The sequence below is a fragment of the Archocentrus centrarchus genome, chromosome 17 (genome assembly GCF_007364275.1).
Source record: "Archocentrus centrarchus isolate MPI-CPG fArcCen1 chromosome 17, fArcCen1, whole genome shotgun sequence".
NCBI classification, from domain to species: Eukaryota; Metazoa; Chordata; class Actinopteri; order Cichliformes; family Cichlidae; genus Archocentrus; species Archocentrus centrarchus.
Window position 1 is genome coordinate 11,895,130 of NC_044362.1, and position 13,417 is coordinate 11,908,546.

The following is a 13,417-nucleotide window of genomic DNA, read 5'->3' on the forward strand; positions in this document are numbered from 1 at the left end:
AACACTGCTGAAAGAGAATGAGTACAGCAGGTAGAGGATGGGTGTGACTGGGTGTGGGTGTTTATCCTTAAGCTAACAAGACAGCATTGAGACAGAATAAAAATTTTGAATGCTCTCATTTAATGTAGCTACTGACCGTTTCCCAATATTTGATTTCCTGTACATTCAAGGATGTCAACGGGAGACACATTTTCCCTGTTGTCATTTTTTTCATGCGTGTCTTTGCGTTCGGCTTAAGACCGATCTTAAGCCGAACGCAAAGACACGCATTCAGCCGCTACTTCTAGGACCTTTTTTTTCCCCCCACACTGCCTCAACGCTTTAAATTCTGCACTGTGCAACAAGCAGCTTACAATCGGGTTGGCACAAAAAGTTAACAGGTAGCCTTTCTTCCTTATTCGTCACAAAGCTTTCCTCTCTTCTCAGAAAGCTTCACACTGCCTGACCAGTGTTCTTACAGGACACTCCCTCCTTCTCGTCCTCCTCCTTTTCGTCATCTGCAAAACATTAAAAACCAAAGAGCCTCCATAATCGCGTCACTCCCACATCTACAATCTCCACCCGCTGATCCGCTCTTCACTCTCTCCTGTGTGACTCATCCCGCAAACAAACTGTAAGTTTTCCCGTTTTTTCTCCCCCCAGTTAACATGCATGCACACGCTGTGACATTTCTGCTCTTTTGTCTGAGGAGACTTTTAATTCTGGCATAATTTCTTAGACCGAGGCAGCACAGCTCGCGATATGAACTCGTGATCGCTGATTTTTGTAGCCAGTCAGGATTGGGAAGTTTGAAGCGAGTGAAATTCCAGATGTGGAAAGTCTCCAGTTGTTGCTGTTTTTTTTTTTTTTTTTTCTTTGTTACTTCTGTTTATTATTATTTTGTGAATGAAATAGAGCGCAAAAAGCTTTAATTGAAGTATGGACGGTAGTAGCAGTACTCAAAAAAGGAGGAAGAAGGAACAGAGCTTACTCTTTATTAAAAATGCACCTTTTTCATCTCACCGTATAAGAAGCAGCACATCGTTCTCCACTGCAGTAGAAAAGCGCAGTTACTGGAAGCTGAAAAGTAGATGAAGATAGAGATGCTCTTCCCAGCATAAACCTCCCCGCAGAGCTGCAACATCGTGCCCATTACTGTGTTACATTAGTGTTAATATCAGTGCATCTGGCTCCAGTCCATTCGCTTTATGCGAGCTGGAGCTTTGTCCATAGTGCTGCATTTATTGATCCTGTCTTATAGGAAGTCCACTGGGTGTGTTTTGCTCCCCCACTGAAAGCTGAGCTGCAGGTCACTCATTTAACACAGTGCAACAAACATCACAGCAGTAGCAAGCATTCAAATTGGCACGGTGTGTGATTGTTTGGTGTATGATTTATACTCTTAACAACTTTAAATAATACACCCTGCAGGATCAGCATGGTAGTTAATAGATGGAGTGGATGTAATTGAAGTGTAAGTTTATGGTTTCACAGCAGTAGAAGTGGATGTGGTCAGAGCTCTGTCATTACAGCCTCAGTGCAGCAATAATCCTGCTGCCACGCTTGTAATCTGGTTCTTGTGTAATCCGGACAAACTGGCAATCTGTACTGTATAATCTCTCAACTTCTTTGGAGCAAATACTCTTATCACAACATAAATTTTTATTTCTAAAAGAAAAACAGCTTCCCGTAACTTCCTGCACTCCTCGCTGCTTCAGCTCTGCTCACTATGGTTTGTAGCAATCAGCGCATGTAGTAGTTATACAGTAACATCAAGCTGTGTTTCACTCCATCAGCTATAAAAATAGATAAGAGTTTATGAAGCAAGCAGTACAGATCATACTGCATTGACAGCGTGATATGTGGTATTGTTTATTTTGCCAGAGACATGATTTTCTGATTAAGTGTATGGCGATAATGGTACAAAGTTCTTGCATCGGTCAGCTATTACTAAAACCTGCTTTATTTCAGTTACTGAGTTTTTAGTAATGACAAAACAAATGCACCTCAGTAGTTTATAAATGTGAGCAGCAGTACGTGACAGATTGGTGGTTAAAGAACTGGTCTTTCTAGTCTATACACTAAGAGCCCAAATATAGAAGAAGCCCACAGGGGAGATAGAACATGTATTTATAACCACTGTGGGTAAGCCCTTCTTGGTTTTCAGATACAGTCTTAAAGATTGTGTTATTCAGGAAGTACAACAATTCTGACTGCAGAAAATAACTTTTGCATTATGTTTGTCAATTCTTTCACCAGCATCTTCTGTATTTCTAGCATTCCCCGAATTCTTTATGTGGTTCACTAAGACTTCATTTGCAGCAAAGTTTTGCATGGCAAAAACATTAAAATGATTCGGTCTCCATCTAGCTTCCTGTAACTTCAATACTATTTTCTTCCTCTTTTTTTATTTCAGAGCCATCATGGTTAGCCATAAGGAGTTTGAAACTGCAGGGAAGCAGCCAGGGCTGCAGGTGTGGCGCATCGAGAACATGGACCTTAAACCGGTTCCCAAGGCCCTGCATGGCAACTTTTACACCGGGGATGCCTATCTGGTGCTTTTCACTACCTCAGCCCCATCATACAACATACACATGTGGTTGGGTAAGACTTGGATGCTATTAAGTAAAGTCTTGCACTCTACTGAGGTTATATGAGGTTAAAAAGAAAATAGCAGAAGTCATTTTACTGCAAATTGTTCCCCTGTCCCTAATAGTTGATCTGATTAAATTTTTATTGTTTGGCAAATATCATTTTACACTTTGATCACTTGTTTTCTGCCTCTGAGTGGTAATACTCAGAGACAGTTTAATTGCACCAAAAATCACCAAATCATGTTGTTTTAATTGCAATAAAGTATAATGTTTGAAAGAGGGAGGTATTTGCCTCTGTTGCAAGTTTAGGTGACATATTTATAGTTTTATTATTGTTTTAAAAAGTCACTTCCTGGTGCATTTCCTCGTTATTTTTGATGCTTAAATGCTCAAACAGACAGATGTAGCTTTGGGTTTGATGAGACTAGAAATTCATGTGTTTGCATCAATAAGCCTGGTTTTCAAAATTGCTTCAGGTTTTCTGACCTCACAGCTGAAACATCTTCCACCTTGTTAAGGAGGTAAAAAGTAACAGGAGTTTGTGAAAGTCCTCTCCTCTGCACAGTTCCCTTTTTGGTGTTGTCGTCCATCATTGTTACCTTAATTTATGTGTGCACAGAGAGCTCAGTGATGTGTAACTTTAACTACCCTTAAAGAAGGCAAAGTCTATTCTCAACCGCAGTATTTTCTTTTTCTTTTTTTTTTTTGTTTTTTGGTTGCGTAACAAAAACACACACTTAAAACAAACCGCTGGATGACTCACATGTGGAATGCCCCTGCAGATCATTAGAGACTGGCATAAGTTCCTGCAGGTTTGCACAGTTCTCTGCCAGTCTGCATGCAATGCCAGCACTAAGATTCACAAGCCTTTAGTCCTCTGCTGCCATTGCAAGCATCTGTAAGACATTAGTGTCCTCATAACACCATAATTAATCCTTCGTCTGGAATCAGCATTACTCATGCAAAATTCTGAAATAGTTTTATCCACGTTGTGTGCCATCTGACAGTAATAGCGGGATACAGAGAGGCTCTGCTGCTCATGTGGTTGATGTGATTATAACTATGACTCCAGTCCTGACTTAGAGGGCCCATAAGGTCACTGCTTACACTAAAGTGCTTGAGTCTTGAGTGTGCATGTGAAGCAGTTACAGATTGTTTCCAGAACTAGCCGGTTACAAACGTATGTTTTCTGCAGGGGATGAGTGTTCGCAGGATGAGAGTGGAGCAGTGGCCATCTTTTCCTCACAGCTGGATGACTTCCTGGGTGGTGGGCCGGTGCAGTACAGGGAGGTGCAGAACCATGAATCCAACACTTTTATGGGATACTTCAAGTCAGGCATCAAGTACCAGGTGAGCAATACTGGATGTGAACCATATAATCCCCACCCACCTACGTTCAAACCTTTTGTTTGCATGGGGCAGCCAATCAGAAAAAGGCTTAAAAAGAGTGTGGTCTTAATTGTAGAGGAGCTAAAACCCCTTCTGCCAGGCAGTGAGTGAACAAAGAGTCACACTACGGCTGACTGTGAAGGTTTCTCCCATGGCATCAGCTGCATATTGCTCGAGAATTGTCTGCCATATTTGTTCTAAAGAGGGTTCTGCACCAAAAGCCTCCTTATGATTTTTGGTCACTGCCAGATCGCTGCGGTCACCTGTAGTTTGCATGGAAGTTGCCGACTTGTCTGCAAACAATTTGTAACTACGAGCTGAGCAGTATTAAAACTTGAAAAAAAAATGCAAAGCAAACTGGAAACTGGGAGTGTTCACCTTCAAAGTAAAAGCTGTGGCGCGGTGCTGCTATTAAAAGGCTACAGGTAGGAAAAAGGGGAGCCACTGGTCTAGATTATTAACTGAAAACGCAGCATTTTTGTGAAGATTTAGATTCTTTTTCTAATGTGTTTTCAGACTGCAATTAAATAATAAACCCTTTAAAATACAGAAGGGGTATAAGTGTTATGTACAGTGATGCCTCAGAGCTGAAACAGTACTGCTCTGAAACGTCTCTGCAAATCTCTTGATTGTCAGCGTCCTGTGAACTCTGCTATGGAGATGAGCTGATGATTCTGAAGTTCAAAGGAATTACAGCATTGCCCCCTTTTTACTATTTCTGTCTCTGGGTGTGTCTGATGGACTGATTGATTATAGCCGAGGCAACCAGCCTGTACAAAAAAAAAGGACACTTGGAAACACAAGCTGAGCCGCTTTTAACAGCCATCTGTTTCTCATAAAAAAAGCCATCCAACCCCCATTCTGGCTTTAGTTAAACATAATTAGACCAAATACTTATTTACTACTTTTGTTAGAGGATGGAAACTCTGCTCTGCATATGCTGCACAGTCCAAACACACTCACAGTGTTCCTCAGCATACAGAAGTGAAAAAACAGAACCAAACCTCATCTTCTCTTCATAGTTTTGGTAACTTCAGTGTTAGGAAACTCTCAGAATACAGAGAGCATGCATTGTCACCATGAAAAAAAAAAAAAAAAAAAAAAAACCCAGCCTGAATGTGTTTTCCATTTAGAGGTCAAACTAGCTACGCCCCCAGAGCCTAACGACACTCTGTCCTCGGCTGACTCTTCTGAGTGAATTTTTCAAAGGCTAATTTAAGAAAGCCGCCTTTGTTGTTGTTTTCATCCACATTTCAGTCAAGACCACTTTAGTCAAATGAGGGCTGCTATTCCATCTGTGGTACAGCTCTGTGTGAGAGCAGCAGGACCACGGAGCAGAGGAAGCATCAGTGATGGCAGGCATGGCACTGACTTAGGCTAGAAATATACAAATGTGGAGCTGGTGTGTGTGTGTGTGTGTGGGGGGGGGGGGGGTGCAAAGCAGTTTGCAGAGGTATCATGCTGAAGAAAATCACAATATGAGACATTTATAAATCTAAAAAAACAAACATTTAATTTAAATACTATTTCTCTTCAGTTTCCACATTGTTATAAACTGAGAGGGGTAAATCTCTGCTTTAGATTTTAGTTGTTAAAAGAACCATGGTGTATTTCAGAGTATTTCTGTTGCTCATTTTCCAGTGGTGTTTTGTAAATTCTCCTTTTGTTTATTGGCTTCACCAAGGATGGCACATTACGTGATAATGGCAACTCTCAGGTACAATGGTTGTGGTGGCACATGACAACCACCATCCTCATTTATCCTCAAGCCACCACACTAGTTTAATTTCCCCCATTGTCTTTGTATATTTTCCCACCTTTTCTTCCTTAAGGTTTTATGGTGCTGTGTTGGGCACCCTCCCTTTAACCATTTGTGACTTATCTAGTCATCTGGCCTGTGTGTAGTAATTGTAACTATAACTGTGGCTCATGTGTAAAGTTAATTCATCTTCTCTTAATTCAAATTAAGATTTAAGGCTTGTATTCATGGGATAAGACTTCATGCAAATCAACATTTGATTTTGCAGAAAGGCGGTGTGGCCTCAGGCTTCAAGCACGTAGTGACCAACGACATGGATGTGAAGCGCCTGCTTCACGTTAAAGGTCGCAGGATCATCAGAGCAACAGAGGTGGCAATGTCCTGGAACAGCTTCAACAAAGGAGACTGCTTTATCATTGACTTGGGAAAGGTGAGCTGTTTTTTTTTTACCTGTATGTTTACCTGTATGTGTGTCTATATATATATATATATATATATATATATATATATATATATATATATATATATATATATATATATATATATATATATATATATATATATATATATATATATATATATATATATATATATATATTATGGAATGCCATTTAGGAAATTATATATATATATATTAAAATAAGAGTCTGAATATATTGAATGAAAGTCTGAATATATTGAATGAAAGCTGACGTCACGGAAGCTCCTGCGCCATCTAGTGTTTTCGTTACGTAAAGCGCATAATGTCGCTACAAGATGCGGCACTATGAGTCAATCTGCAGTTCATCTTCACTGTTTCATCGTGGAAGACCAAATGCAGCGAACCTCTCAGGTCAGACAGCTCCTGCATGCAAGCTAACATTACGCAGAACATGCACAGGCACCCTCCACAACAACAGGCCCTGTCTAGAATCTGAGATGTGGATGTGGAAGGCATGTTCTGCTTATTGTTAGCTTGATACGCAGGAGCTGTCTGACCTGAGAGATTCACTGAATAAAACTCTTCATCAGTAGTATGATTAGGAACACTGCTGCTAGCATTATGTTGGCCAGTTCATGCATTTGCCAGGGTGTTAATTAGCTACTCATTATTTAGGATTTCTGCCACTAAATTCCCTGCAGATTGACTCATAGTGTCATTTCTTGTAGCGACATTATGTGCTTTACGTAACGAAAACACTAGATGGCGCAAGAGCTTCCGTGACGTCAGTTTTCATTCAATATATATATATATATTATATTTCCTAAACGGCATTCCATAATATGTATAAATATATATATATATATATATATATATATATATATATATATATATATATATATATATATATATAGAGAGAGAGAGAGAGAGAGAGAGAGAGAGAGAGAGAGAGAGAGAGAGAGTAGTTTAACCTCTGTAATTTCCCTGAAATTATTAAGGCTTACACATTTTAAAATCTGCTTTCCTGGGTTTTTCTCTCCTGCAGGACATCTATCAGTGGTGTGGCAGTGAGTGTAACCGTTTTGAGCGTCTGAAGGCCTCCGAGGTCGCCATCAGCATCAGAGATAATGAGAGGAATGGCAGAGCCAAAGTGCATATGGTCGAGGAGGGGGATGAGCTGCCTCCCATCGTCGAGGTCAAACACACACATTCCTCAGTTCTCTCCCTCTTCTAGTAAATGTCACCACACTTTAACCTCAGAGGTGATCACTCGAGGCAGAAGCTTTAAGTGCAATTAATGCATTAGACCGCCATGGAGTTAGTCAGTGTGGGAATGACGGGACACAATGCTGACCTCTGTGACGCGCTTCTGTGCCAGGGTGGCTTTGTAGACAGTTCCTTTACAGCAAGAGTGGAGGGTAAACTCTGCAGAGGTCTAATGAGAGAGAAAGTTGGGGGTGGGCGGGGGTTAACATGAACACTTTCAATTTAGGAAGACATTTTTTAATCTAAATGAAGCTGAAAGAAATCACTACCAATGCTGTTGTGTGCTTTAAAAAAACTATTTTAATCAGTGCTAATGATGATAAAAGCTTAAGCGATTAATGCCTTTGGTTGTTGTTTAGGCTCTAGGAGCAAAAACCGCCATTGCTCCGAGTACTCCGGATGATGACAAGGTGGAGACTTCTAACAAGAAGAAGGGTGCCCTCTATATGGTGAGAAACACAAGTGACAGTCAGATCAATTTAATCACACTGGTTTCCATATGTGGGTGCAAAGATTTCATAGCTAAGCTATTTCACAAAGCAGGATATGAAATGTCATCTTGTGCTTATAAAATGTCTGCTCTATTATTGTGTGGAACTGAGTTGAAACCAGCTGCAGCCCAGTCACCATGACCTGCAAGGGTAGTCGCAGATGTTAATTATCTATTCGAAGAGTCACTGAAGAAGACTTTCCAAAATCAGACCATAAATCTCAAGTTTTTGGGCAAAATAAAATAAAAAAAACATGGCATCCTTGTTGGCAGTTCATAATGTTAAAGTCTGCAGTGCTCCGTTCATGAGTTCTCTTCATTGTGCCTTTGAAAATTAAGTCAGTGCCTGATGCTACCTCTTTGCTTTTTCAGATTTCAGATGCGTCTGGCTCCATGAAGGTGACATCTGTAGCTGAATCCAGTCCCTTCAAACAGGCCATGTTGTCTCCAGAGGAGTGCTACATCCTGGACAACGGGGTGGACAACACCATCTTTGTATGGAAAGGTACAGTAGAACTTTTTTGTGATTATGCTCCTGACATTAGCTTTTATTTTCCCATGCCATCCGCAGTGCTATTTTTTTTCTGCACAAATTGATATCTACATTTATGGTTTTCGGTCGTCAGTGTTCTTGGCAGTTTTGACTAAACAGTGGTATAATGACAGTTTATAACTGTACTATATACCTGCCTCAATCAGCCTCTTTACTTAAATAGTTACCAGATATTTCTCTCTAATTAGTGCGAGGAAGAATTGCACCTCCTTTGTTTTTAAAAATGATGGCCTTGTCGTGTCTTATCTGATTCCAACAGGTCCCAAAGCCAACACTTCGGAGCGTAAAGCAGCCATGGCTGCAGGTCAGCAGTTCATCAAAGACAAGGGATACAGCAACAAAACAACAGTAAAGCCGACATATAATTAATAAGTCTGACAAAATTATTGCAATTATATATTCCACAGTGCAGCTAACTGTAAAGGTAAATTTTTGCCTTGCAGATCCAGGTACTTCCTGCAGGAGGTGAAACGTCTCTCTTTAAGCAGTTCTTTTCTGACTGGAGGGATAAGGATGCAACCACAGGCCCAAGTAAGGCCTACACTATTGGCAAGATAGCCAAGGTGGAGCAGGTGCCCTTTGATGCCTCTACCCTACACACAAACAAAGTCATGGCGGCCCAGCACGGCATGGTGGATGATGGCAAGGGCAAAGTCCAGGTAGGAGGTGTTAAAAAGTGAAACGATAGCACAGGTGAACAGAGTTGTGAATTGTTTAAAAAGATTGCTGTTTGACGTTTAGATCTGGCGTGTCGAGAATGGTGAAAAAGTCCCTGTGGATCCCTCTGCCTACGGTCAGTTCTATGGTGGAGACTGTTACATCATCCTGTACAGCTACAGACAGGGATCCCGGGAGCAACACATCATATACACCTGGTGGGTAAAAAGAGTAAAACATGTATAAAGAATATAATCTCTGTAACACAGTATCATCTAAAAGCTGTTGCAGAATCTGTGCAGACATGATCCCGACACACCCTATCTGACATCTCTGTCACACACACACACACACACACACACACACACACAAGTGAACTGTTTCAAACTGTGTTGGTGCTGCTGTGTCAGGCAGGGGCTGACGTGCACACAAGACGAACTGGGAGCTTCAGCGTTCCTCACGGTGAAGCTGGATGACTCAATGGGAGGATCCCCAGTTCAGGTTAGAACATGACCTAATGGACACCTTAAGATTATGTACACAAACAGATCTCTGTAGTCTAGTTTAAAAACTAGACTTGTGACTTAAAAATAATATCAGCAGTTATTGTGCTTGTATCTTTTTTTCTTCCTGAATGACTGACACGGTCAGATACACTTACATGTATAACGTTAATCTTTCCATGAATCTGCTCATTACACTTTCCACAGTACACACATTTTTCATTCCTGGTGTGTATCTAATGAGTTTTTGTAGCTCACAAATGGCCTGTCTCCTGATACTCCTGAATTTGTTAACTATTACAGAGGCTTTAGTGTAGCTGACAAATACTAATTATCTCATATATCCCCTAAGAAAACAAACCAAAAACACCCAGAATAACCACCAGAGGGCGGTGTTTCTTTAGTTTTTATTTTGACCCCCAGACACCATCCAAACTGCAGCCCTTTCACAGATAAGCTGTCATAACTACAAGATGTGCATTAAAACATGGGTAAACCTTGACACTCAGTTTGCTCATTATACATCAAACTCTCAGCAATCATGAAGACATCAAGACTTTTCTGAGATGTTTTTTACAGATTTTCTCAAAATTTATTAAAAACACACATGCATTCAAAATATTAGATGATTGTCATGAAACCATGTTGCCATTTTGTGAATACATTTTAGATTTTATTTCAGTTCTGTTTCATTTCCTTGTGTATGAAAATCAATTAGCAGAAACTTGATTTATTATAGTGAACATCAAGTGAGCATGAATTTATTGTCAGTTTTATTATTGCTGTAAACAGTGATATGGTCCCACTAATACTTGATATACTGATATACACTTTGGTGTTGATCAGCCCAAGAACAAAAATCTACTGTAGGCTAAACTAGAATAACTGGAAAAATCACACCTTTACTGGTTAATTTCAATGACCAAGCTTCACCCACTCATAGGTGAGAGTGACCCAGGGTCAGGAGCCTCCTCACCTCATGAGCATCTTCCAGGGCAAACCCATGATCATCCACATGGGAGGAACTTCACGCAAAGGTGGACAGACACAGGCCGGCAGCACTCGCCTCTTCCACATCCGGCAGAGCTCCTCTCATGGTACCCGCGCAGTGGAGGTAAGCCATTTTGCGGCACCCCACTCTGTGTGTGTGTGTGTGTGTTTGCGAGTTCTTATTTCCTTAACTTACCTGTCTGCATCCTCAGGTCAAGCCTACTGCATCCAATCTGAACACCAATGATGTGTTTGTGCTGAAAATGCCAAGTGCCTTGTATGTGTGGCGGGGCTTGGGCGCCAGCGATGAGGAGGTGGGCGCAGCCAAGTATGTGGTGGGCTTCCTGGGTGGTAGTCCCAACAATGTGTCGGAGGGCAAGGAGCCAGGTGGGTGACCAACAGAAAACAAGTGAAAACTTTCCAAGGATATTGCTCAATTCTCGCCTGCTGTTTTAAAGCTACCTACAAAAAAGCAGAAGGGTTGAATAAGTGAAGAAATTAATTATGTATAGCCATCAAATTCTGCCTTTATTTGCCAGTTACACTAAAACCTGATGGGGCCAGTAACACAGAACATAAACATTTCTGGTCTGGTTTTGATTACACTTAAAAAGATGCTGCATCTCATTGCTCAGCTGCCCAAAGAGGTTGTGGGTCACTTCCTGTCCAAACAAACAAAGCGCCAATTAAACGTTACATGTAGCTGAAGTCTGTTTCTTATTCTTCCCTCACAGCTGACTTCTGGTCTGCTCTGGGAGGCAAGAAGGATTACCAGACGTCAAAGAGTCTGCAGAAGGCGGTCAGACCCCCACGTCTGTTTGGCTGCTCCAACAAAACAGGAAGACTCGTCGTAAGTCAGAGAGTGGAGAGATGAATGGAGCTCAAATCTTTTTAAAAGAGTCTAGATGTCACATTTGGATACAGATGTGGAAAATTACATTAGTAAATCAATATATAGCATTAATCAGCAGGAGTAATGACATCTGAATACACGCAAACCTACTTCTCTTTGCTCTCAGGTGGAAGAAGTACCTGGAGACTTCACTCAGTCAGATCTGGCCACTGATGACGTAATGCTCCTGGATACCTGGGATCAGGTAAAATGAGCCTTACGCACGTGTAAAATGTCACTTTCAAAATTTCTGTAGATCATAATTTGAAAACTCTGACTTTGATGTCTCTCCCTCCTGTAGCTCTTCATTTGGATTGGCAATGACGCTAATGACGCGGAAAAGGCAGGAGCTCCCAAAATAGGTTTGTTGCGCTACAGTTTTAAAAGACAAATGTAAACAAATGTAATTTTCACTAGCTTTCATAGCTGCTGGGTTTGGCTGCCATAAAATGTTCCTCTTTTTCTTGTCATGCAGCAAAAGAGTATTTGGACTCGGATCCCTCTGGTCGCAAAGGAATTCCCATCACCACCATTAAACAGGGAGCAGAGCCTCCAACTTTCACTGGCTGGTACCAGGCGTGGGATTCCAAGATGTGGGAACATGATCCGTTGGATAGAATCCGTGCCCGTTTCTGAAATCAGAACTGCAGGCTCTCCATCTCTGTCTGACTCCTTCCCTATCCAGCACTCTCTATTGCTATTTTTGTTCATTTTAATTCCAATCCCCAAGTGCCATAAAACTGATGTTATCACTGTTAAGAGTCTGAATGGCTGCCTCTAAGCATTGGTCATGGTGTGGTGCACTGGACTTAACACAAACGGGAATAAATCCCATCTGCATGCAAATGATGGCCTCTGGTAGTAATTACATTTAATTGGTAGAAATGGTCGATTGTTATGTTGCCTCCAAAAGCTTGTTGCCTTCACACCTTCAGCAAATACCCACTCGGTCCCTAATATGAACAGGAAATAAGAAAATATGAAAGGCAGCTGGACAAATCCTCAGTTTCTGTCTTTTACTCTGCTACGTGTGTTCAGAAGATCTAATACACTTTCTTTTAATGAACTATATCAAAACAACTTCTTTACTAAACATATGTGCATGGTGTTCTTATTTTATTGATACTGGAAAGTGGTATCCCTGCTAAAAGTTACATGCTTTTTTTATGCATAATCTGTGCTTGTCAAACAGTGGTATGTGATGTGCATGACACTTGTGTAAACTCCATGAAATGACCCTGAAATGCTCGCATGAATGGCTTTTAAATAAAGCTCACAGTAGTTCAGATCTGTGGTTCTTGGATATTCTTGAGCCTTGAGAACCTGTGCACAGCACCATCAGCATATTTATGATTTCCCTACAGAAACTGCAAAGTTTCCTCTGTTTCATGGGGGTGGGGGTGGGATCTTGTTACAGCATCAGTAAAAGTAGGAAGAAGAAAAGAAAAGAAAGCTCTGCTCACAGCTGCGTTGCTCTTCAGGATTGACAGTCACTTTTAAGACGAAGCAGCAGTAGTGTTGCAAAAACTGGAAATTTCTATTTCTTGCACCACTGCGTTTACTCGCATTTGGGTGTAGTTAATGTTATCTCCTTGAGGAGGAGACACAAAAACACCATCTTCAGGGGGGTCACAAGCTCATGTGCTTCTAGTGCCAGTCCTGCCAAGCCTGGATAAATATGGAGGGTTGTATCAGAAAGAGGATCTGGCATTAAAATCTGTGACAAATCAAACATGCAGATCCATCCACTGGTGATCCACTGGAAAAAGAGCAGGTGAAAGTACCTTCTTAAGTATAATGCAACTTGAAATCTGTGCATAATTGGAAAACCAATATATGCTGCGATTATAGGAAATGGTTACAAAAAGATAATACAGAGGAAAACCCTTTTATTGGTCTCAATTAGCCCTGTGAAGTCCCTGAC

The 13,417-nt window shown here is 41.0% G+C and overlaps 1 protein-coding gene across 1 annotated transcript; it reads left to right on the plus strand.

Moving 5' to 3' along the window:
* The first annotated feature begins 491 nt into the window (after positions 1-491).
* scinlb (scinderin like b) lies at positions 492-12,781 on the plus strand. Its single transcript, XM_030751340.1, has 17 exons — positions 492-613; positions 2,396-2,583; positions 3,769-3,923; positions 5,990-6,151; positions 7,188-7,337; positions 7,768-7,857; positions 8,271-8,403; positions 8,711-8,799; positions 8,895-9,110; positions 9,193-9,326; positions 9,519-9,609; positions 10,555-10,725; positions 10,814-10,988; positions 11,336-11,451; positions 11,621-11,698; positions 11,795-11,855; positions 11,969-12,781. The coding sequence occupies exons 2-17, from the start codon at positions 2,403-2,405 to the stop codon at positions 12,127-12,129; spliced, it is 2,163 nt and encodes a 720-aa protein (XP_030607200.1). The 5' UTR covers positions 492-613; positions 2,396-2,402; the 3' UTR covers positions 12,130-12,781.
* The last annotated feature ends 636 nt before the right edge of the window (positions 12,782-13,417 follow it).